At 36.2% G+C, this 27,685-nt stretch overlaps 1 protein-coding gene across 1 annotated transcript; it reads right to left on the bottom strand.

Annotated features, from left to right (window-relative positions):
• Nucleotides 1-2,549: 2,549 nt before the first annotated feature.
• pitpnab (phosphatidylinositol transfer protein, alpha b) lies at nt 2,550-27,509 on the bottom strand. The gene is made up of 11 exons (XM_053516498.1): nt 27,355-27,509; nt 23,578-23,608; nt 12,440-12,585; nt 12,124-12,215; nt 11,640-11,647; nt 11,481-11,555; nt 11,299-11,382; nt 8,084-8,161; nt 7,891-8,001; nt 6,409-6,531; nt 2,550-4,160 (listed from the first exon to the last, which is right to left on the bottom strand). Exons 1-11 carry the CDS (start codon nt 27,369-27,371, stop codon nt 4,113-4,115), a joined length of 813 nt encoding a protein of 270 aa, XP_053372473.1. The 5' UTR covers nt 27,372-27,509; the 3' UTR covers nt 2,550-4,112.
• Between the last annotated feature and the right edge of the window lie 176 nt (nt 27,510-27,685).

Consider the following 27,685-nt stretch of genomic DNA (forward strand, 5'->3'; position numbering starts at 1 on the left):
ATGGAAAAAGCTCTTATATCATAAAAAAAACTTGAAAAAATCATCACTAGTACATCTAAAAATTTTAAATGGCACTGTACATTTTTTAATACTCACTTAAGAGCAGTGTTGGGGGACGTTACTTTTTAAAGTAACTAATTACATTGCAAAATTACTGTCTTTAAAAAGTAATCAGTTACATTACACCATTACTTTCTAATAAAAGTAACTAGTTAGAGTAAAGACAGTTCGATAGATCCAAACTGGAACTTCCTACAAGTCTACCTGGGTCTTCAATAACTACCTGGACTCCATATTAACATCAGTAAACATCAGCTATTATAGCTGAACTGCCTGCTACCTAACACACTGTATAAATGCAGATCATTTACTGCTTTCTGTTTCACCCAAATGAGGATGGGTTCCCTGTTGAGTCTGGTTTCTCTCAAGGTTTCTTCCTATTACCATCTCAGGGAGTTTTTCTTTGCCACTGTCACCCTTGGCCTGCTCACCAGGGACAAACTGACCATTTTGACTCATACACATTCGCATTCCATAAAAACTTAAATAATTTTTTTGATTGTGTAAAGCTGCTTTGCGACAATGACAATTGTTAAAATTTATATATATATATATATATATATATATATATATATATATATATATATATATATATAACTCTTTATTTCAGGGTGTCTGACATCATGACGTAATAAAGAATGAACAACAGTTAAAAAAAAGATTCAAGTATTAGCCATTACCCTCTGATACATTGGTTTCCAAATTGGGAAGAAAAGCTTCCAAATTTGTGCAGCAGTGTTCAGTTTGTGTTATGTTAGTGTTACCTTTTCTGAAATAAAAAAAAATAAAAATAAAAAAGATCATATTTTTATCAGACAACTCGTTAAAACTAACGAGTGAATAAACGTTAAGGCAATACCTGGACAGGTATATGAGCAGTCACTTCTGGCAAAAGATTTAAAATACATACGTTGTGTCCATCTTTCTTAGGCTGTAACAATATTAGATAGGTGAAGTTAGCATTGATGACACCCTACTAAACTTTACTGAATTACTTTGAAGTGGAATAAATGTCTTATCTAAACTCATAATATTAATAACTTTGCCCAGACACATCCTCATATTGTCAGGATTGTGCAAAATAAAGCACAAAAAAATTATTCCCATCAGCCACTGATCAACTCCTGCCCGCACCACTCATCACATCATGTGATAGTTGTATAAGGAGAACCAGTATTAACGTATAATAATAATAATAATAATAATTATTATTATTATTATTATTATTATTAGAGGTCTTTAAGATTATGATGTTAACAACTGTGTACAAAATAAAACAACTAGATTTGTGTTGAAATTCACAATCATCAAAATTCAAGGACACTATATATTTTTTATATATATATTTATTTTATTCACGTCTCCAAGAATTTCAGAAGATAAAATGACAAAAGGCACAAATTCACAGTAAAAGAAACTAAAAACAGATGACAAGCAAGGAAGCAACATGAACCAAAAACATTAAAAAATGAATCATTTGTAGTTCTGCAATAACCAATTTGTAAACCTGACAACAAAACGAGGACTTTACTGACAACAGAGCTACATGATCGTCTCTTTGCACAACTGATCCTGTACAGGCGAGGAATTATATCATTGGATATTCTGATTTTAAGCCACCTCTAACTCAGGCTCTCATTTTTATTACAAATGTTCTGAATAAAAGCTGCCCTGTACTGGCCCAAGACCAGTTTCTCTGACTTAAGTCAACTTTTTTTTAATATAATGAAGAAGTGACCAGTGCTCAGAGACCAGTAAAAACTGGTGGTGATATCTTTGAAAGACCTCACCTGATAAAATGGGCACCAATAAAGCTCTGAGACCAATGACATACTGCAGGTAGATGACAACAAGGAACAATTTTTTTAACACTATCCTGCCAAAGAGATGGAGTAAGAGGCCATTATATAAACAATTTTATTCAATTCTACTGTTTCAAGAGCGGAAAGCTCACCAAAGCTCATTTCAGCTCTTCATCCTGACGGAACAGAACCAAACAAAAGAGTAAATCAGTGTGTTTACTGCAATTTAGATTCGCTTAGATGGAGCTACAGCAGCATTAAGGGTTTTTCCTTAAAATACACCATTCTGCAACCACAGCATGGTGTAAGTGTAAGACGACTGCTGATGAATTGGCAGGACAGTCTGACCTATAGGTGTGTATTCATCTACTTATATTTATATACTATGTACAATTCAATACATACATCCAAACAGCTCCATGATAAGATTCTTAGGGCTGATGTAGTGGTAGAATATTGCTATTGGTATTGTACAGTGTTGAATGTGAAACTCAGCTACTTGGACTAGAGTGCAATCCTCAGTCCATCCATATTTTAAACACCCCTCAAACACTGATAACATCACATACCACACACACACACACACACACACACACATATATATATATATATATATATATATATATATATATATATATATATATATATATATATATATATATATATATATATATATTGTACTGTATATATACTGTATATACATAAAGATTGAAAGAGAAAAATCCAATTGAGTGTGGCCACTTAGCAACATTTTGGGAACAGTAGAAATTTACCACTAAAAGACTCAAAGACAAGCTTTAGTATTGAGGAAAACGTGTGAGATGCAATGGAAAATGTGAGGATTATTGCTAAAATCTGGATAAAAGTTTTTTATCGATTAGAAATGTAAAAATGGGCCAACAGCTTTAAATGAGGACAATAAACCTTTGCTATTATTAAAGCAAAATCTACCATCTTCCCAGAGCAACTTATTATGCAGCAATAAAAAGGCATAAATAAAAAAAATATGCAAACATATTTTCCCTGTGCGCTGTTAAAAATCCAGCGTAATTATTATTATTATTATTTTTTTTTTTTTAGATCTGTGTAGCTGTTTCAACAAGAAATGTCTGGAGACTATATGCCTGAGTCATGTACGGTCTAGCATAAATTTGCATCCACACATCAGCATGTACTTTCCTCATTTTCTGTAACTCTCTTCTCTCCTCTTCCACAAACGCACAGGAAGAAAACAAGGAAATGGCGGCCTTGATGATGACAGAAATAGAACGCAAAAGAATGACTAAGCACAAGTTCTGTATAGAGAGGACAAAACAAGGTTGTTGAGCATCCTAAACGATTCACAGAGAAGCACAACGTACTGATCAACATTTTCATTGAGAAAAAGAATGTGCTGGTAAACTTGCATGGACTTCTGAATCTCAAGAGGGAACAGAGCAATCAGTGCAGTGTTTTATTTTACTTCTTCTTTAACTTGTGATACATAATAATATATTTACTGTAGTGTAGTAACCTCTGAATAGGCAAATGAGCACCTGTCATTGTGGAGGCCCACATTTCAATTTAGCTCCTGTTTCAGTGGGGAAGACTAAATGAATATAATAAGATTTTTAACCAACAATAAGGACAATTACAAGAATTTCAAAACAGAACACTGAGCAGAGTCAGCTTGGTCCGCAAAACACATCTAAGGTTAATTACTAAGTGTAATTAATGGGGGGAAAACTGTTTATATAGCTCTGAGAATTTCTTTAACCAAAATCTAATTTTGACATATTAATTATCTAATCATAAGTGTCTCTCTGTTGTATGTCAGCAGTATTGATTATCATGAAAAAGTACATGGGAAACAATTATTTGGTATCTATACGTGCTATTTATCTTTTTATTGTCTTTTTATTTCATTTCTGAAATATCATCCAATTTGTTTAAAAATTGATGCAGCTGATGTCCAATATTACATACGTGAGTGATAGAGAGACAGTGAAAGAAATGTATAGATTACAGTACTTATCAAGATGTATGGGGTGAAAGACAAAAGATGAGGAATTTAAAAACTGAACACTGTGTAACATGAGGCCAATAATTAAATAGAATTAAGTCATTTATAGTGTATATTTCAAGGGAATTTTTACTAAGAATTGATGCCAGGGGAAGCCTATAATTTCACAACACGGCAATGCCGCCGGCACCTCTGTTACACACCAATATAAACAGCAGCACACTCCGTCTATATACAGTACAGGAGATTCAGTCTTCGAGAGCCACCATCCCTTTTACGGGGTCCTTTACTCTCATCTGATAAAGGGACAAACAGAAAACAAAAATGGAACAAATGTCGTTATTCATTTTTTAGTATCAGTAAAGCTTAAGTTAAAGCTAATTGTTTTTATTCTCACACAATTCCCATTCTTTGTTCTTGTAGTAGAACTTTACTGACATTTATGAAGAGACAAAATTCAGAAACAGTAAATTTAAGGAGACAACTTGGACCTTAACCAAACTTACTGCAAAACAAGAAAACTGTTTACGTGCAAAGAAGTACACTTGTTGTAATTTCTACTACCAGGGGTTGCATAGATAAATCAATTAAAAAAAAAAAAATCTATCCACTGAATGAGTCTCCTTCTTTTACCATTAATGGATGATTTTGAACAATTTGACACTTTTCTTGACACTGCAGTCTAGAAATGTGTAAATGTGTAAGATGTGTTTTAAATCTTATTCTTGTCCACCTCTACAGGAATTCCTTCCTTAATTGTGTTTGTTTACCTTTTAAATCTAAATAATATGTAAATAAAATCATTCCACTATAGCAAAGTGATTTTTAATTGTGACGAATGCTGTGTGAAAGAGCACTTCACTATGTAACCCCACTGATCTAGTTTAGAAATGAGAGCAGCAGCTTATTTTCCGTTGTAAATTTGAACATGGTGAAGAATCTCTCAGACACTCCTGGAGACCACATACCCTTCACCCATCACCTACACTGCGGGCTTTTTAGAATTATCAATTTGATCATTTCATCCACATGAAATAGTGTAATATGAGACATGAATATAATGATTTTCATTTTTATTTCAGCAGTTTACAGCAGCAAGCCTGTTCATGGCACTTAAACGCAATGTGGTTTCACAACAGCCTATAAAGAGTTTTTGGTAAAAAATGGGGAAAAAAAGGGAAAAATGTCTATTTTATTGCAAGCAGACAAGTGAAAGTGATAGTCATGAAACCCCTTTTGCAAGCATTTAAAATAGTAGTTGTAGGAAATGCTTTTTTTACTGAAGCCACTTTACTTAAATTAAGGGGACATAAAATAACCAGTAAGCAAATGATGGAATAAAAAACTTGGTATAATTCCAGAAAACAAACTAATGTGCTGGTTGTGAGAAGCTGAAGCCCACTTCACAATTTTACCAGCTCAAATAAATTCCTTATTTTTGTTTTGCATGGCACATATAAATACTGTTATCACATATTTTGTCATGTAGCATTTTCATTTGCATTTCACCCAGCTGCTATGTGCATGACACAATGAGCAATGCTACCACACAATACTCATGCTAAGTTACTAATTAAAACAAGGCTATAAGGCTTCTAATTGGTTGAATGGCAAACGAAAATAATAACCTAGCCTTTTACTTTGTCCATATTCAGGGGTTTCACGACGGTATACCTGCAGGATATAATTTTTTTTTTTTAAATGTGCAGCCGAATTTGGCTGGTTAATTTAATTTAACTAGTTATGCACAGTAATATAGCGACATGCTGATATTAGCCAAGTAAACACTTGATCTGTAAACTTCATGAGAACAACTCTCTCCCACCAGCCTTTACGAAAGACATTTAGCCTCTGTGTCCATGTAAACGATTAAATTGAAATCTCTAATCAGAATGTTTCCATTTGGATTAAATATTAAAAATTATTAAAAACTATTAGAAATTATTACATTTGCCCATATAAATGTATCTAGCATGCAGGCTTGCATGTTCTCCCTGTGCCCGTGTAATTTTGCTCCAGGTTCTCCAGTTCCTTCTCTCTTCTCAAAAAAACATGCAGTTAGGTAAATGGGCTAGCCCAAGTTACCATTACGTGCACATAAATCCGCGAATGTGTGTGCAATCCACCTTGTAATGTTCCTGGGATTTATCCACTATAACTCTGCTGAGGTTAAATTAAGATTTATAGAGCAATAGGTGCAACACTCACTCACTCATCATCCATACCGCTCTATCCTGTACACAGGGTCTGGAGCCTACTGTAGGAGACTTAGGGCATGAGCGGGGTTGACCCTGGACAGGGTGCAAATCCATCACAGGGCACACACTACTAACCCCAACCCATACACACACTTACACTCATTCACACACTTTGGGCAATTTGGGAATGCCAATTAGCCTAATCTGTTGTTTTTGGACTGTGGGACGAAAACCGAAGTACCTGGAGGAAACCCACAAAAGCATGGGGAGAACATGCAAACTCCACACACACAAACTCCCCCGAGGCGGGACTCAAACTCCCTCTCCATTTTTCTCTATTGCTCACCTCATCCAGCTCCTTCCTGGTCTCCTCCTCCATTCTGCGAATGTCATCCATGTTTAGTTCAATCCAGTTATCAATCCAGCAGAAGAGTTGCCGGTGGAAATTAGTGAATAGGCGTTTCTCTTGCTGTTAACAGAGAGAGAAGTAGAACGAGAGTATGAAATAACGATAGTTGATAAGTGTTTTAACTCCTCATTTCATGTTATATGACATGTGCTCAAGACCCACAACAGGAAAACATTAACCATATTGTCTGGAGATCAAAATTATGAAATAGCTTTACATCTGTAGGAGAAAAATATTTGTGGTTATCCAATACTAACTTACTACTGTGTAAGCAAGTATTTTAGGCATACAGTAGTAACAGCAATAAAAAAAAATACTATTTGCTATATTTCATTATTCAGAAAATAGTGTTTTTGTTACATCTGATTCACCCCCAAAACTGTCCCTATAGAAGGAATTCAACAACTATCACTTTGCTTCATGTACAACTGCATTTCAAGTAAACAGGTTTTCCATTCTTTTCTCATGTCTAAGAAATTACCATTCAGGGTATAACTGTTTAGGGTAACTGCAGATTTAAAAAATAGTTTAGTAACAATAGATCAATTGTGTGGGGGGCATAGGAATGTTATTTTTCAATTATATCCTTGATTTAATCTGTTTAATAATTTAATTTTTTTTAAACATAGCTGATATGGAGCGACATCTCTGGTCTGTGCGTTTCTTAAGAGCTTAAGATGGCTTAAAAGCTCTTTGACTCGGAAAATGCATGTACAGTGTGCAAAGGGGCATTCAGGGGCAGTTAATTTTACTGTTAAAGGTCACCTATTATGCAAAATTCTTTTGTATTTGATTACACTTTTCAGATCTTTCTCTCTTTACATCATTCACAGAACAGAAATAAAGAATATAATAAAATACCTTTAACACGTATAAAGTGGTTTATAAAAAGAAAAACTAAATCTCTTTACAGAGGCTTACTTAATAAAAGTACCCACTTTTGGAAAAGTAGTTTTAATTAAGTACTAAAACTAAATAAATAACTACTTTTATTTAGCCTAGCTATTGCTATGTTATCTTAAATCATGCTGCTAGCTCGTAGCTAAAAAGCTTCCCCAAACTGCACACATTAAAGGAGGAAACCTGCAGTCTTACTTACAGTATATTCCTTACGTGTCATCTAAACTTTGTTTTACAATGCTTGCTAGTTTTATTGCACCTTTAGCTGGAATTTCTAGGTTTAAGTCTCAATGTACATCATTGTAGTGTTATTATTCTGCTGAGATTGTGCTTTTTTGAAAGATTGGAGGAATTGCTTTAAATTTTACTAAGAATTTGAGGTGTAAATTCAATTCCACTTGTCTTTAAAAACAATGTAGTTTAAGTACAGATTGATAGCATAAAAGGATTTCGGATTTACCAATGATCACTTGAGGCAGAAGCACACATTGACATACAGTTACCTTTAGAAGAACTTACCTTTTGAATGAAGTTCTCCACTTTGTTTTGCAATCCCCACCACTTAAATTTCACTGTTACCAGTTTATATGCACACATATGTGGACAGTCTGTCTTTTTGGGCAGTTCTTTCTGCAACCACAGACACACATACAATGTATGTTAAAAGAAGGTCGTAATTAAAGAACAGATATCAAAGTGGAATATTGTGCACCTTCCAGTCTGGCCCCAAGGGTCCTCGGCCAGTCTTGGCAGATTTATACTTTGCCGGATCTTCATCTGGTTTGTAGTCCTGCAGAGGGCAGCATTACACCATACACACAAATTATACCTCAAAATCACATGTCCACTTCTCCAGTTTTACTCATTCAGCTGTAAAATGACTGAGTAGGGACAACTAAATGCACTGAACCCTTGAGCCAGGCACTCTATCCCCTGTCTGGTGATTTATTACTGTGGCTTTAAGGTTCTCTGATTTCCTGAAACAACACTTAATTATTTGAAAAGGAAAAGTGTGTGGGGTGACCTTGGCTTAGCCCTAATGCTATTGGAAGAATTTTGTCCATAAATAATTATAGTTGTGTTCAAAAGTTTACATACACTTGTAAAGAACATAATATCATGGCTCTCTTAAGTTCCCCGTTATTTCTACAACTTTGATTTTTCTCTGATAGAGCGATTGGAACAGATACAGTACTTCTTTGTCACAAAAAACATTCATGAACTTTGGTTGTTCTATGACTTTATTATGGGTTACCAGAAAAATGTGATCACATCTGCTGGGTCAAAAATATACAGCAGTGCTAATATTTGGTTACATGTCCCTTAGCCATTTTTACTTCAATTAGGCGCTTTTGGTAGCCATCCACAAGCTTCTGGTTGAATCTTTGACCACTCCTTTTGACAGAATAGGTGCAGTTCAGGTAAATTTGATGGCTTTCTGACATGGACCTATTTCTTCAGCATTGTCCACATGTTCTCGATGGGGTTTAAGTCAGGACTTTGGGAAGGCCATTCTAAAACCCTAATTCTAGTCTGCTTTAGCCATTCCTTTACTATTTTTGATGTGTGTTTGGGGTCATTGTCCTGTTGGAACACCCAATTGCGCCCAAGACCCAACTCCGGGCTGTTGATTTTAGGTTATGTTGATGATTTTGAAGGTAACCCTCCTTCTTCATTATCCCATTTACTCTCTGTAAAGCCCCAGTTCCATTGGCAGCAAAACAGCCCCACAGCATAATACTACCACCACCGTGCTTGGTGGTAGACATTGTGTTCTTGCGGGTTAAAGGCCTCACCTTTTCTCCTCCAAACATATTGCTGGGCATTGTAGCCAAAAAGCTCGATTTTTGGCTACACAGAACTTTCCTCCAGAAGGTCTTATCTTTGTCCATGTGATCAGCAGCAAACTTCAGTCGAGCCTTAAGGTGCCGCTTTTGGAGCAAGGGCTTCCTTCTTGCACGGCAGCCTCTCAGTCCATGGAGATGCAAAACACGCTTGAGTGTAGACAATGACACCTGTGTTTCAGCAGCTTCTAATTCTTGGCAGATATGCTTTTTGGTGGTTCTCAGTTGACTCTTCACCCTCCTGACCAATTTTCTCTCAGCAGCAGGTGATAGCTTGCGTTTTCTTCCTAATCGTGGCAGTGACAAAACAGTGCAATTCACTTTATACTTACAAACAGTTGTTGGCTGCTTTGAAATGGCTCCAAGTAAATTTCCTGACTTGTTTAAGTCAATAATTCGCTTTTTCAGATCCATGCTGAGCTCGTTTGACTTTCCCATTGTAGCATTAGTGGGTGTTTGTATCCAATTTAAATGAGTCCTATTTAAATGGCCTCAGAGAAGTCACCAGCTGAAGTCACTTATAATCACTCACAAGAAGTTAAGAGGCCATGCTATGAAGCTCATTTCACTGGCACAACTTTCTAAGTCACCAGAATTACTAATTCATGTTGCTGTATGTATATTTTTAACCCAGCAGATCACTTTTTTTCTGTTAACCCATAAGAAAGTCATAAAAGAACCAAACTTCATGAATGTTTTTTGTGACAAAGAAGTATCTGTTCCAATCACTCTATCAGAGAAAAATCAGAGTTGTAGAAATAACGGGGAACTCAAGAGAGCCATGATATTATGTTCTTTTCAAGTGTATGTAAACTTTTGACCACAACTGTACATACTTCTGTCAGGACTGTTTACACTATATTCAAGCAGATCATCTCATCAGTTGTTTAGATATGCAAAATACACAGTGCATATGTACTTGGTATGTTATAAGGTTTTGTAGGAAGTCTTGCATTTTTTTAGCTAGAATTAAATCTGTTTAAGCTGCAGCACATTCCCATCCTTGAGATGCTCTGGCTCATACTAAATGTCAAAATTTTCTTTGAATTGAAATTTTCCTATTTTGGTAAAGACAAATAAGGCTTAAGAATATTATGTTTCTCCATTTATTCTCCACAGTGAGTTCCACAGAAAGGCTAGTGAATGCCTAAATAATTAAAATCTTTGGACCATGTGTAAAGGAGTTTAAAAAAAAGATATCAGTGCAAATTATTTAGAGCTGTCAATATTAACATGTTACTATTTTTTTTACGCATATAAATTATATGCCCAAGACCCTAATAGCTTTCCATATTCACAGTGGGGTTACCTGGCTATTTGTTTTGTGTTTTAAATGTGAGACTTTAATAAAGGTCATAAAAGTGGAGCAGTTGGTAGAAGCTACTTTTATTGCACTTACTGGTGACCACTGGACATCAGTAAGTAACCATAACTACCTCTGTGTAACAAGCTAATCAATGATAAATGGCAGAAAATAAAGAAATAAAAAAAGTTAAGGCCAGAAAGGGCTCACAATATGATTGCTTTTGCAAGGAGCCTACCATTTGAGACATTTTAATTTAGCATTTGTTGCATTGGCAGCACTAGAATTTGTCAGCTGTGACAAAAGTATTCTAAAACACCAGCCTGACATACATTGCAATTATCTAAATTTTTGTTTATAAGCTATTAAGTGACAGAGAAGGTGTTATAAAATACTACAAAATAGGAGTCATTAAAGTGTCATTTTGTTATGCAGGGACAACTAATCTGTAGAAATTGGCTGTTTTTGCAGTATTATTGATTACATAATAATAGCTGGTATTGAGCAAGAAAAAAGATTTTATAAGACATGAAATGCATACATAAGTGTAAGAAAGAAAAGCCTGCAAAGAATTGTACAGAGTTAACTGAAATTATGTCTGTGCTTTCTAGTAACTTTTCTCAATCTACAGTGAAATTGTATAATATATTTATAATATAAATTCCCAGAATAAAATTTCAGCTGTGCTGACCCTTCCAGCCCGCATGTGACTTTGTCTGTCTTTAAAACTGTTTAACTATATTCTCTATATTCAAGGGGTTTAAAATGACCCATTCTTACCTTTGGCTCCACCTGACTTCTGTCCCCAATGTCAATATATACCACATCAACCTTCTTCCATGTGTCAGGGTCCAGACCGTGCACCTGCACAAGCGATGTGAAACACACTCAGGGTCACGTTTAGTGGCCCTGAAAAAGGGTAACCCCAGAAGTGACATTTCAAACAAAAAAGGAATACATACATTGTCCTGATGACCCATGTCAGGTTTATGCCATGTTTCTATCTTGATGAGGAAATTGTCTTTCATATACTCATTCTGCAGGATAACAGCATTGTTATTAATAGTATATGACAAATCATATAAAATAATATTTGTAAGTATAGGTGGTCATCTACTCACCGTGATTACTGTAGAAAGAGAAAGCAATGACAAGAAAGAGAAAAGACACATCAATTATAATTTATTTTCTAGTGTCCATAGTACATTTCATATATATATATATATCTTTCATTTTCTAAATAGAATATATATATATATATATATATATATATATATATATATATATATATATATATATATTCTGGGTGTAGCATAGCAGTAATTAGCTGCAATAATTTAATTATGTCAATGAAATTTCCTCATAAGGATAGTAAAACAACGGTGTGTGTGTGTGTGTGTGCGTGTGCGAGTGTGTGCCATCAGGGTAACCTCAGTTCCCTGTGCTGTAACTCCACTCCCATTCTGCTCAATCAATTAATTTTTTAACAGAGAGATAGAAGTGGGTGATTGTGTGTGTGTGTGTGTGTGTGTGTGTGTGTGTGTGTGTGTGTGTGTGTGTGTGTGTGTGTGTGTGTGTGTGTGTTTGTGTGCATGTGTGCTTTACCTGTGCGGCAGTATGGGTAAGCATTCCAGGCTTTCTCATGAATGTTGAGAGCTGATGCTGGTGCCAGCATTCTCACAAAAGATGGAACTTTACTAAAAACAGAAAAATTCTTTGAAAAGAGGCTTGTGTCAAATGGCATATCTCTTACACAGTATATGATTGCTTAACAACGGGTATATATATAGATAGATATATATAGATATATATATATAAATATAGATATATATATATAGATATATAGATATAGATATATGTATAGATATATATATATGGTGTATATACATATATATATGGTAGTGTGCATGTGATAACTCACCTCTGCAGGTGGTAGATTTTGTGTGTGTATTGACCTTTTTCTCCATCTTTCTCATACGGTTCATTCTTCAGGACCTCCACACCCTCTCCTCCCCCAGTCTCATTCTTACTTGCTTCGGCTACTGAGTATAGCTGACCTACCTGGTACTATATACACAAAACACACATAAATAGACACACTCATTATGCAGAAATCTGTTTTGACATTTAAAGTTCATTATTTGTTCAAATACAGTTAACCAAATTAATATTTTTCACATGAGAAGAAGTTTAAATCAACATAAATTCAGCATTGCTATTTAATGCCACGATGTGGCATTAGAGGCTGCTATCTTTCTCAGGCTTTCTCCCCCTTTCTCTCCCTCTGTTTTTTCTTCTTTGTCCATTATTTCATGTAGTGCACATACTTTGCATGTTGTTCAGAGGCCTGAACAAAGGCCTCTTTCACTCCCTAATCACCTCTAACATTGTGAGGAAGAGCCTAAGATCCCATACAGTACACTGACCAAGCAAGATTATTTCAAAACAAATGTAGAAATGAGTGTGGTTGTGAAGAACAGAAATGTAATTGTGTAAATGAGTTTAAACATTTTAGTGAGGGGGATTTAGGGCTTTGTTACAATAAGCTGATTTTACTCTGCTGCAACACTTTTTGCAATTAGTCCTGAAAAAACGCTTTTGGATCTTTTATACCAGAAAAAGATCATATAAGTGATATAAATGTAGATTTTCATGAGTCATTTATGCGTGACTTATGAGTTCATGAATTATGTGATTTCTTCATTTCCCAATTGCTACTAAACTAAAACCACCTAGCACCTAACATTAAATTAAATGAAATTTGTATAGAGCTTTTAACAATTGTTATTGTTGCAAAGAAGCTACACAATCAAAGGAAATTATAAGTGTAAACAGAACGCTGACATAATCCTACCTGCAGGCATACATTTACCAAATGAACAATATACATGATCCAAACATTTTTAGGACAATCAATAAATTTGGTAGCAATAAAATAAATAACAACAAAAGGTAATTGACTTTGATGTTTGACTGACACTGGGATGATAAATACCATACAATGTACATTTAGACATTCTATTCCGAATACAGGATTCAGGATTTGAGGATTTAAATACAGGCAATATTGTTTTTAGAGTGTCTGGCTAAACATTGGCCATCCGTTTATCTGTCCATTATCTATATGCTGCTTATCTTGTATAGGGTCCCAGGAGGTCCTGTGCCTATTTCAGGGAATTTAGGACACAAGGCGAGTCAGAGTCTACAGAAAATTTGGAAACAGTAATCAGGCTACACTGCATGGAGGAAACAGGAGTCCCTGGAGCAAATCCACGATGCATGGAGAACCATTCACACCTCAGATTTGAACCCCCAACTCTGAAGGTGCAAGGTAGCAGAGCTAACCACTAAAATGGTTATAATATGTACAGCAAATAAGAACTATCATAACTATATGGACAAAAACAAGTTTAAGATTCAATCCGTTATAATTGATAAATGATTTCATAAAACATAAAAAAATCCAGAAAATACAATCGACATTTAAAGAAATAAGATTAAAACTGAAAACATACAGTTAGGTCTGTAATTAGTTGGATTTAAATTACAAATAACCTACTTAGGTTTTAATTCACATGTTTTTACTGCTTAATAAAAGAGTATCTTTCCTTATTTGGGGACTATCCTGCTTGTGGTGATTATTTTTTTTTTATTTCTACACTTTGCAATGATAACTTGCAGACTGGATTATGTGCACCTGTTGTTAAGACTGTTACTTTTAGCAAAAGTATAAAAAAGATAGCAAAACATACATGGTGACATATGGTTTTCATATTTCACCATAGTTCTGGGAAGAAGCATTCAAGTGAAGTCAATGAAAATGGCATGGCATTGCACAGCCAGGGTTGAGGGTTCAAGTCCTGCCTTTGGGTTGTCTGTGTGAAGTCTGTATGTTTTACCCCCTGCTTGATGGGTTTTCTCTGACAGTCCAAAGACATGCAGATTAGGCTAACTGGTGTTTTCTACTTGTCCATAGTATGTACAGTATGTGCATGCTAATGCCCTGCAAAGGACTGGCATAATAGCCATTTTCATTGACTTCACTGAATGTTTCTTCCCAAAACTATGGTCAAATATGAAAACCTGAGGACCAAGAAGAAACTTATTTAAAAAAAAATAAATAAATATGTCACTCTATAATGCACAATCCAAAGCCCTAATAATTCCCAATGGCTGTGTAAAAAATTACTCAGTCTTTCCATTAAGTACCTTTGTCATGCACCCATATTTCCCTGGAAATTTCTTGGGCAAGTTATTACCAGTTTTCCCCTGCTGCTTTAAATGACAAAACAACATTCAAACTACTACACCACCATGTATGTACCCAGAGTTCATAAAAACACAATGTAAGTGTAGCTAGAGATCTATTTTATCCTTCTTAACCAACAAACTCCTGACAACCACCTGGATTTCCTGTTCCAACGAGGAAGGTCACAAGGTATAGAACTCATTTTAAAGTATAAATATGTGAAGGCATTAAAATGGAATGTTCCTTAGGTTCACTTTGATAGAACAGTACAAGGACAACTGATTGATTCACAAGACCGGGCTATATGTCCTTGGGCAGGAATCCCAGATTCAACCACAAGGTGAATCTAGAATCATTTGGCTTTTGCCAGAGGGTGCAATTTCCCAACTAGCAAACTGCAATTTCCCATTCCAAAGTCTTTAAACAAACTAAGTTTTAAAAGACTCTAGCACATAATGGAGATCAAACACAAACTATATAAGGGTTTATGGTAGATAAAGGCACCTTGCCCCTTTAGGAAAATGAATTAATTACAACCCAAAGTAGATTTTTTTTTTTCAGGTATTGCATTATGCAACAAATCCAGCCTATGGGGTTTACACCAAAAGCAGAACAGTCTCCACCAAAGGCTATACACGGCATGAAAAAGACAGCAATGTATCGGCAGTGTGTGCTACCCATGCTGTAATATCGAGAAGAAAAAAAAAAAAAGATGTCACCAGAAATCTGCATACAGCAGTGCACAACTACTTGCCGTGACCAAAAGAAAAAAGCAAAAAAAGCAGATACTGTAACAAGGCAAGATTTCTTTTTAACGTGTATTAATTCCAATTCCGTGTTAAAAGATGTGTGAATGCAGGAGCCAGCACGTATTTGCACGAGGCACTATGTGTGAGATTAATAAATCCAAAGTGATCATTCTCAAGTTGATCATTAATGAGAGTAATAACTAAGCTAAAATATGTATGAAAGTGTTATTTTTAGGTAATAGACAAAAAAAAGAGTCTAACATTAAAAGACCTTTTTCACACGTCTGCGCGTGTTTCTTCATATAGTATGTGTGCATCTATAAGATAGAGACAGAGGAAGCCATGCAGACTGGACTATTTTTAGCACAAGTATCCACACTACACTGGCCAAGGAGATGCAAAAAAACAGAAGGGAGTGCAGAAAAGCATTTTCACTTGCCTTTATTTTTAGTGCTGTGTCAAGGATTATATGACTGGAAGCAGGCGAATGAGAGAAGGGGAACGGATAGCTATTAAGAACTTATTAAGATGGATATATGGTCTGAATATGTGAACAAATAAAATTGTGTGTGTGTGTGTGTGTGTGTGTGTGTGACATCACAGAGCCTGTGATATTACACCAACATGTTCTCTGCATCATCCTCTCCCAACCAATCGAAGGCTACATCTTCCAACCAATCCTAGTCCCCTAGCACTGCATGTCACTGTGCAGCACATACACACACCTACACACACCTACACCGCCCCTCACTCACACACACATTTTCTGTGAGCATGTATAATGAAATGCAGAGACGGCAAGAGAAGGATGAAAAATAAACTGAGCACAAAAAAAAATGCATACATACACTGAGAAATTTGGAAACGCCAATCAGACTACAATGCATGTTTTTGGACTGTGAGGAAAACCCGAGTACTAGGTCGTTATCCATCAAGCAGAGGAAGAACATGTAAAATCTACACACTGGAGGGAAGAGTCTAACCGTCAAACTTATAGATATGAGGCGACAGTGCTAACCCCTAAGCTACTGTTTTGCAATTATACTCTGTCTTCTGCCATATATCTCTCATGGAACTGAGTGATTGCTTTAATATGCTCCTTCACTCCCACGAAAAAAGATTATGCTTTTCGTTATGGCTCCATTCCTGTCAGACTTATTCCTCAGATAGAAATAAATAAATAAATCCTGTCACGATCATCTGGGTAAAACATTATGTAACATTGCTTTTTTGCATAGAACATGCATTTCCTATTAAATATGTGTATTATTGCCAATGAGACTAATATAATTTCTTTTTGAGTATATTTTCTCTATGAGGTTTTAGATTCATGCTGTTTGGAAAAGGGCAGGGGTGGTTAAGGTGTTGAACTGCTGACCAGGAGGTCTCTGGTTTGAGCCCCGACATTGCCAGGTTGCTGCTGTTGGACCCTTGAGCAAGGTTCTTTACCCACAAGGGCTCAGATACATTTGAGCGTCGATCTGGCAACCCAACCCTGTAAATATATATACAGTATATCCGTGACCCAATGTGCCAGGTGGCATGTAGACGAAACATGTCATGTCATGTTGTTCGGAAAACGACAACATAATCAAAAGTCTCCCATAGTGCTGTTGCTAGGTTTCAAAGGGAAGCAAAGTGCAGCTACACAAGGAGTCCGTGAAGACAGTATCTTAAATAATGTGCTAAAAAAGATATGACAAGACATGCGTAAAACTGGTCAGGCCCATGTGACGTGTTAGAGCAGCTCAGTTTTTGTTTGTTTGTTTGTTTGTTTTATGTGCATACAAACAGTTAATGAATTAAGGGATTAAACATGATCAACCAGAATAACTTTTCACTCAATACAGTGGTCTGTTCCTCCAACAGATCTAAGTGAAACAAGCCTTGCCAAAAAAAAAATGCCCCACACACCTACTTAATTACACTCCTTTATTACTAAAGTTTCACTGCAGTTACTGAATAATTCACTGTGCCCATGTGTACTATTCACTACATAGTGCATTATTTTGGGGGTCTGCCATTTTTGTAGTGCTTTTGTAGTCCAAAACAGAGTGGAGAATATCCAATACCCCTTTTTAATCTCATAATGCATGATGATATGCAGTGCACAACAATGCACACTAAAAGCAACTAACTAACCAGATTTTATTCTTAGGTTCACTGAAGGTTTATTCACAGACACTTTCAGAGAAGAGTGCAGCAAGCTAGTATCGTAACTGCCCTTTAGACCTTAGACCTTAGACATGGTCATGTAAGCAATGGATTATTTGCCACTTGACATTCACACATTTTTGCTTTTGTTTATTTAGTATTGTCATAAGGTTTGGAACCGGTCAAATAATAGTGTATACAGCTTATGCATCAAAAAAACTGAAATAATGATATATTCTTTTTAATTGCATTACATAAAGTACTCCCAACTCACCAATGAAGCGGACAATAAGAAAATTTTGAACCATAGAAACGGAGCAGTAAGTTTTAAGAGGAAAAAAGAGTTAAAAGCTGAGCAGGCAGGCATGTACAAGCAATATACAGGTCAGTTCAGCACATAGACTGTTGAAACTATATTATAATATCAAAAAGAATTCTTAAACCAATATTTTATACAAAAAGCATCAGATTACTTGTATTTATTACCATCCTATACCTAATACAATAATCTAAATTTACTGTAAACTCCTGAATAGCTAATTTAATACAGTAGCTCTGATTCTAACTACTTGTCTGAAACACTCAGAGACAAATCAGTACACTGAACAACATAGAGACCAAACTGTAAGAAAAGAAATTAAGTGGAGTTGAAGAGAGGAGCAACACAGAATGTAAACCAGTCTTTTATTATCCATGCTTATGCTCTAAATCCATTTTAACATTAATTTAGCTACAGCAACAACAAAAAAACAGGACCACCAGACAAAACTCACTTCTGTGAAGCAAAATAACTAATTAACACCTTTAATTAAACTTCTCTCTAAAGCCCACTATGTTCCAGCTTTTTCCAATCTACACCAAAGGTGTTAATTTAAAGCTGCTGATCTTACTGCGTGAGGTCATTGCACACTGGTAATTTGACCAGCTTTCCAAAATGAAGAAAGGTAATTGGCAGGTAGACAAAAATCAAAATGAATGCATATACTTTGTTAGGTAATGTACAGTATAACACTGGGGCAATTATAGGTGGACCAACACTTGGTTTGCTGATCAAAGGATCAAGGGGTTTCAAGCCTTGGAACCGCTGTGTTGGCATTGTTGGATCCTTGGACAAGGCCCTTCACCCTATGCCCATACAAATCACTCGTCCCAAAGCCCCAATGAGAAAGGAGGAGGTTTGGAAAACTCAAAAAAAGTATGACGCTGCAAGTAGTCTATTAGGACTACAAAGATCGATAGCTGTAGATGTATGGCACAAATTGTACAGCAATATAATAATGTTTTGTTTTGTAGGATTGTACTGTAGCAGTAAAATCCCTCAAAAAAAAATTTGTTTAAGCATACTGTATATACAAATATAAATTTCAGTTTAGATAATAGCTGCAAGTTACTTTAACAGTAAATGTTGGAATCAGCGCAAGCGAGTCAAGGGAAATTTTGGCTTTGTAATGGCTGAAGTAAATGGTGGCTAATTGGGCTACAGATCGAATGGTTGTGAAGTCCAACTCCTAGCACTAACAACTCCAACGCCTTCACCTTCAACTGCCCATTTGTATCTGGCATGTTATTAAAGCCTCAGGCAAATAGGTTATATTTAATGCTCTCCATAATTCAAATCCGCTGCGGGTAAAAAAAATTTAAGGGTAGGAGTGATAGAAATTTAGGATTAACTAGAAAGGGTGATATTTTGTCAATATTGAGAAGTCAATTTTTTTTACTCCGTACTTAGTCATTTAAATTTAATCATATCTCTGTTACATATAGCTGCCTGCACAATGTACATACACAAAAACATCCAAAAGCTAACATCGAAATTCTTGATGCTCATCCTCCAATTATATGGAGACATGAGTAATTGCATCTAAGGATAATTCTAGATGTGTCAGCATGCGTCTTCTCTCTTACACATTTTATGAAATTACAAAGTCAGCAAAAACGAACAAGTAAATAAATAAATAGATACATAAAAATCATGCGTATCCATAAGCTTATGTTATGCAATTATTCCAAATAGGCTCCAACAACACAACAGCCACACACACACACACATACACACAGAGTCATGGAATCCTCTAACAGTAATAATGCTCAAAAGTTTGGGATCACTTGCAAATCTCTTTGTTTTTGTTTAGTAATTTATTTTCTACATTTTACAACAATATTAGCGATTTCAAAACTATGAAATAACACTTTTGGAATTAGGTCATTATGTAATAACACCAACAATCAGTTGTTATTTTAAGACACGGAGGTCAGTCTTTCCAGAATAGTTTTTGCAAAAACAGTATTGTCAAGAGCATTTTCAAAACCCATCAAACACCATGATGAAACTGGCTCTCATGAAAACCTTCCCAGAAATGCAAGACCGAAACTTACCTCTGCGGCAGAGAAGTTTATTTAGAGTTATCAGAATCAAAAACCAACAATTTACAGCATCTCGGATTAGAGCCGTTAAGGCTTTACAGATCATGAGTAGCAGATACATCTCAATATTAACTGTTCAAAAAAGATTATTGCATATTTTCGGTGCCTTCAGTATTGTTTTACAAGGTAGAAAGTAATAAAAATCAGGAAGATAAAAATAAAGGGTAGTGAACATTCGTGTTTTTTTTTATATATTTATAAACTGTTATTTTCATTTGTGGTCTAATGTGTTTGTATAAACCTCAGTGTATAGGACTTAAATGCTCCCAGTGCACATGTTCAGGCATTAGCCCTGGTGTAAGAAGCTTAAAGGGGAAAGCATTCTCTCATAAATATAGCATTTGGTTTATGGTCTTTGTCATGTTACATAGCACAGAATTGAATCTTTCAACCTCAGCATCTCATAATTTTAGCAAAATTCACAGTTTTATAATTATCACATACTGTATGCAAAATACATTTTACATTTATTGGGAATTCCCTCCAAAAAATCACTATCACTATTTATCAGATGTAATGACTGTATACCTATTGTGTAATAGCTGTTATAGATTATGTTAAAATACTCTCCTTAATAAGTCTTGGACAGTGACACAATGTTTATAATTTTGCCTTTCTATAGTCAACAATCGAGAGATCCCTTCATGAATGTAAATACACAGGGTTTATCTCAAAATGTAAACCACTGGTATCACCTAAGAACAGAAAGGCCAGATAAGACTTTGTGGGAAAACATCTACAAAATGCCTGCAAAATTGTGGAACAAGATTCCTTGTACAAATGAAACCAAGTATAGTAAGAATTTGAAACCAAAATAGCTTTTGAAAGAATGATGGAAAGAGAGGAAAATGAACGGGTCATGATCCAGACATACCACATCATCAGCAGTATTATGGCATGAGTGTGTATGGCTGCCAGTGGAACTGGGTCACTGGTGTTTATTTATGATGTGGCTGCTGAGAGAAGCAGCAAGATGAACACTTAAGCGCATAGAGCTATTGCTTATGGCCTGATTCAGTTAAATGCTGCAAAACATTAAGAACAGCATTTCACAGTACATATGGATAATGACATAAAAAATACAGCAAAAGCAGCCCAGGAGCTTCTTTAGGCAAAGAAATTTTATGCTCTTTAAAGCCCAAGATAGTCTCCTGACCACAACTTAACTCTACTGTTTTTTGCTTTTCATTTACTAAAGACAAAATTAAGGTCAGAAACCTACAAACAAGCAGCTAAAGTAAAGACCTGGCAAAGCATCTCAATGGAAAAAAACATTGGTTTTAATCTATAGACAACATCAGTAATAAAGAATTTGCATTTAAGTACTAAATAAGCCTTTTATTTTTAATAATATTAATTTGACCAATTACGAGGGCTATATTAAAGTAATGCAAAAGTGTTATATATGTTTTTATTAAAGACGTTGTCAAATTGCACATGCTGGTAGAGCAGCTTTTCCTCTATACCCTCTATACAAAGTTACTCAACATGCATTTGCACTCATTGATCCTTCCGAATCCTCTTTGAAAGTCCCCTTTTTCACAGTTAATGCTCTCCTACTGCATGGTTTGTCGTCCCCTTTTCTAAACTTCTTTGATAATCGGGTCTTATCAACAGTGTCATCTCCATAAACCATCAACTGTACCAAAGGAGATTTTCAAAGAGAATTAAAGAGTTGGGTTCAACAATCCCAGAAATGTTGTTATGGAGATTATGTTGAGTATTACCTTTGTACAGAGAAAGACTTACTCTAATACCATATGCAATTTGAATGACCAATGTCAGTTAATAAAAATAAAAATGCTAATTTTTGCATTATTAATTATTGGTACATCCCTTATTCTTTTAAGCCTGTAAACATGAAGAAACTATATAAAAAAAAGTCTGTAACCCCTAAGCACTTAATATTACTATTGTTAAATTAAGTGAAATAAAAATGTAATCTACACTCCAATAATATCTTAATAGCTTCGATCAATCCGTTGTGGTGGTCTACAATTGAGTAATTTTTATTATTTTTTTTATTACTGTCCAAATACTTATGGACCCAACTGTATGCCTGTGAATGCAGTACATGCAGGTATGGTAAATACAAAGTGTTTTGTACTATCTCCCAGAATGTTAAATGAGTGGAGAGAACATGAGTACAAATCCCATTGATGCCAAAGCCATGCACCACGTTCTCTGGTTGGAAGAGAAGACATACTCTCTTCCCTGTCAATCACAGTGACACCAGCCAATCATGGTCATCTGTTAGCTCATTTATGCAGAACAGGACAGATTTCCTTTGTGTGGGTTACACCACCCTGGAATGCTGGCGGGTGGGTGGGAAACGGCAGATGACCAAATTATAGAGATAAATAAATTAAAGATAGGTGGATGGATGGATAGATGGATGGATGGATGGATGGATGGATGGATACTGTACATAGATAGATAGAAAGATCTATCTGGCTAGAACCGCCAATATGTTTGTCTACAAACACCAAGAAGACAAGAGAGAGATGATTTGTTTCTGTTGCTCAAGTAAATCATGTACTGTATATGAGCAATTTAAAAGACATGGAGAAATTTGTGTTTAATTTTTTTTAATTTAGCAGTACTTTCCGTTCTTTTAATACTTTTAATATCTGGATTCCCCCAGCATCACTTAGAGAAAAAAAATCCATTAATCCATTTCTCAATTATGCTCATTCAATATAAGGAGAGGATTTCCCAGTTTCAAGTCAGTAACCATTGCTCTGGTGTGCTTGTGTTAGTATTTGTATTTGTATTTGCTGTAGATCGCATGGGATAATTGTATAATTGTAATTATTATATTTATACTATACATACTAACTGAAAGAGAAAGCCAAGAATAAAGTTTAAAGAGAGCCGTGAATGAATGGAAAGTTAGGGAGCATGAGGGAAAGAAGCAGAAAGAGCACTGAGTAATATCAGATATCTCACTGGCTATTCAAACCCAGGGACATGATGGACATGCTAAAGAAACATAGAGGATACTGAGACAGTGACAGAAACAGAGAAGATGAGTAAGGCAGGAATACAATACCTAATGATGGGGAATGGTGTGCAATTTAAAAATGTTGTGACTTGTGTACTACGCGGATTAATTTGGATTATTTAATTATTAAATCACAGCGAGCAAGAGTTGCTAATGAGAATACAACTGCTGACAGAGATTTTAATATTGGCAGGCAGATAGGTAAGCAGTAACTTAGTCATTTTACAATGTGTACAAAGAACACACAGCAACACCAAGTGAAGGAACTCCCTGTAGAGCTGACAAATATGCAGCTTACTGACATGCCCTAACAGCGATCTAATCCAAAATGACAAAGCTAAGCCTTTGCAGACAAGCAAAGAAATCATCTCTAAGGTTTTTTTTGCAGTCCGTATGAATAATTTGCTGTGCAAAATCCTGCTTCACGCCACATACACAGACAAACACACACAAAAAATGAGTGCACACTTAGCACTTACCTCCTCCACAGAAATGGGTAGGATCACTCGACTGAAACGATAAGAGAAAAAAAATACAGATCACAAACCAACCACCATAAAATATCAGATCTGATGATTAGGTTATCCATTGTCAACATTTTTTTTTTACAATTTTCATTGTTCCATTGCCATCATCACAGCCTCATTCTTTTTACTGAGCCTAACTGTTCTCACATCAATAACATTGTGTTTTCAATGCAATTCTACAAAATAATGCACAGAAATATAGCATCCATGATAACCCTGGTATTTCAGGTCTTTCTTACCTGTAGTTAAAGATAGTAAAAGTTTCAGCCACATCAAATGGCAGAAATTAGCTTCATTTAAATCCTGTGACAAAATCTATTTAACAAAAGTTTATTAATCTCTTACACAAAAACGTGTGGACTTTAAAATGCTACTTGTGCTTCTTATTGTCACTGGCAGTGTAGCTCATTCTGTACTACCTGCATTTTTTATCATTACTCCTGAGGAGTAAGACGACACCAGCAGCTCACTCGCTTTAGACTCTTCACATCTACGTTCATATCTATCTCCTGACTTTAGGCATCAAAACATTCTCCCAGCTGCTTTACACTGTCATACAAGGATATACTTTTGACACAGAGTGCTGACTAGTTCAGCTCCAGTGCTCATAATGAGTTGCTTTAAGGCTGTCTAAGGCTTCAGGTGTTGTGATGTAAAATTTACTGTATACCAGCAGGAGTCACCTTTCTGGGCCCCTCTATAGCCTGCACAGACACTAATGTTCACTATGGCAGATTCAGTGTCTCTGTTCTTCTCTTCCTACTTGACACCACAATCTGCTGCAATGTGAACATCTATCTGAGTCACATTGCCCAGCTGCTTTACTTCCTTCCCTTTTGCATCTTACTAATTTGTTAATAACACAGGGAATGAACCAGTCCAGCAAAAGAACACTTCAGGTTTGTGTATATGAAGTGGGTCTAGCACAAGTGGACTAAGCACTAAACAAAAAGCACAAAAATGCTTAATTGCACAAATTCCAAAATTATGAGTGTTTAAACAGCATAATATGACTGTAATATGAATGTGAACTTAAAGTCATGCTTTGAAATCAACACAATTCAGTCAGGAAGGTATGAGTATATGAGGTAATTTTGGCTTCCATGCAAATCAACAGAATTTGTTTTAACCTGCACTATCAATCAAGGAAAATCTTGTACCATGGACAGCGCACACCAAAAGTCCCAAAAGCAGTCCTGCAGTTTATTTATTTATTATTTATATTTTTTATGGTAATAAATGCTAAAATACTTAATTAAATCAAACCAAATATCAGATATAAATTTGGAGGTCATGCTGGTGGCCTTGGGCTTATTACCTGCCAGGGCCTGTGCACGTCGACTCTTCTGGTCCCTTTCTATCGTAGCCAGCATAGACTTTTTTTGGTGAGCTGCACTGTGAAGGCTTTTTTGTGGAATTGGATTGAACAGGCTGGCCTTTGCTCCCCACAGGCATAAATGAGCATTGAGTCCAATTGATCCTGGGACTGGTTTATTGGTATATAATTGATAATCGATGCTAATGTGTTAGTGTTATGTACTGTTAATATTATGGCTGATTGATTACTGAAGATGATTTCATGAGTAATAATAAAACACTTCTGGTAAAGGTCACATTAGATCATAAACCTACCTAGGGAACACTAAGTACAAAGTAGGAATATGCCCTGTACATGGCAGGGGACTATGCACACAATTATTTGCACCTAGAAGGCTGGAGGAGAAAACTCACAGGTACAAAATGACAACACAATCAGAAACTTTACATAGACAGTAAACCAATGTTAAGGAACTAATCCAAGTCCTTAAAATGCATGATTTAAAATGCAAATCTAAACGTTTTCCATTCCTTAATATTAATATTACATGTTTAATGTAGTATCATTAGACATGAGGTACGAAGCAGTAAATATTTAGATTTCTTTCTTCATACTTAATATCTAATATCTATATATCTAATATCTTTAAAGTTATAAAGATTTGTTTGACCAGAGTTCTAAATGCACCATATTTTCATCCTTTTGGTTTTTCATTCAGTTCAGCCTTTTTTCGTCACATACACATTACTGTTAATTTCTTTATTCTTCAGATATCCCAGTACATTATTGTACAATTCTTTATTCTTCGCATATACCAGCTTTTTGTTGAAAGGCAGGGGTCAGAGCACAGAGTCAGCCATTTTTACAGCGGCCATGGAGCAAACAGGGTAAAGGGCCTCGCTCCAGGGCCCATCAGCAGCATCCTTGTGAGCTGGGGCTTGAACCGCTGACCGTCCGATCAGTAACTCAGACCCTTAACACACTGAGCCACCACTGACCCACTGAAACTTTCATTTAAAAAAAAGAAAGGTTGCCTATCCCAGGAAACTTCGGGCAAAAAACAAGGTACACCCTGGACAGTGTGCCAAAACATCACAGGGCATGCACACATGACACACAATTTAGGAACACCAATTAGCCTGATCTGCATGTCTTTGTGGAGGAAATCCACCAAGCACGGGAAGAACATGCAAACTCCATGCACAAAGGGGTATCAAACCTGTATAGCGAACCTAGAATGCGAGACCACAGTGCCAACCACTCGTGCCGTCCATCGTGCCATCAAGCCTGCCTACATCTGCTCCAAATTCTAATTTCTATAGTCCTTGATCTTTATGTGCAAAAGGCCAGAGGAAGGCAAGCGGTAGGAAACTCCTGTCACAAACCATATATTAAGCCTGCAAATACTCCACTGTACGTCGCAGGAGTAGGTTACGACCTCCCGCGCGCGTGGGGTCCTTGAGCGCGTTTCATCGACAGCGCACAAGCCCGAGCCGACCAATCACAGACACGGATTGTGCTCTGTGCTCGAACAGGTCTTCCTTAATCAGCCTTCCTCGCTCTCCAAACAAATAATATACAATACTGACGAGATGGAATGTAACATGTATGCCTCGTCTCCTGCTTTAAGTTGGATATACAGTATTAAAAGATTTATCGTGTATATTTAGGTAACTTCATTTCGGTATAATGACCTTGATAAACCATATGTCCCTGCTGGAGTGAAAACGCGCATTTCTGCACCTCAGGATGCCGGTATGTATGTTTGGTTATGTAGTGCATCACTCGATGCTAAACCAACAAACCCAGCTTCTCAAATTACAATCGTTCAAAAATGGACCGAATCGTTGCCTTAGAATTGTAGGCTAACGTATAGGTATAGGGTACAACAAGATGTAAGGAAATATCAATAATGAGATAAAGTTTCCTAAAATACAGTGAATTTAGGAACACAGTGTGCCATGGTGTACTGTACTCGGTTATATGAGATGGTTTACACTGACTAACGCTATATCAGCACCTGACATGCAATAATAATAATAACAATAACTGAGTTAAAAAAAGAGAATGAATATGGCAAATAATGATAGAAAATACGGGAAAATAATTGTACAAATATCAAAGCACCTACTGTCTCCACGCAATCGACATAAAAATAATCGCAGACTGGATATCGTTACTATTAGGATCAGGTCAATAGTTTATATCTAAATAGTATGTCAGTTAAAAATAGGTATATATTTAACGAGATCTGTCGTCAAAGTCAAGTTTTACAATGTCGCCATGGCCTGGGTCTAAGAAACGCCAGTCCACCTGAGCTCCACAGCCGGAGGATGCTGCCTTTACCTAACGCATCCGTATCAGAAATAATAACAGAGGGCGGTGGAAAACAGCAAATTGCGCTTACTTACAATTCTTTGATAAGCATTTTGTGTCGTCGTTGTTGTGTGTTTTGGTGTGATGGCGCTGTGATGTCGTGCTGGAGCTGTTCCTCGGTCTAGCCGCAGTCTCTCCTACAGCTCAGCGCTGCTTCTGTGTCATTGTAGCCAGCGCTTTCTCTCCGCTCCGCTTCCTGATCGGGGCCGAGGGGGTGCGGCGCACTCGCCCTAATCACACGAGCCTGAGCCGTGGCGTAGGCAGCGTGACGTCACGTTACAGGAGGGGGACTCTAAGTACACAGAAATGTATTTATAATCATCTAAAAGACAAATCCATTTGCATTTGGTTATAATACATTTTCAA

Source organism: Clarias gariepinus, chromosome 17, assembly GCF_024256425.1.
Source record: "Clarias gariepinus isolate MV-2021 ecotype Netherlands chromosome 17, CGAR_prim_01v2, whole genome shotgun sequence".
NCBI lineage: Eukaryota > Metazoa > Chordata > Actinopteri > Siluriformes > Clariidae > Clarias > Clarias gariepinus.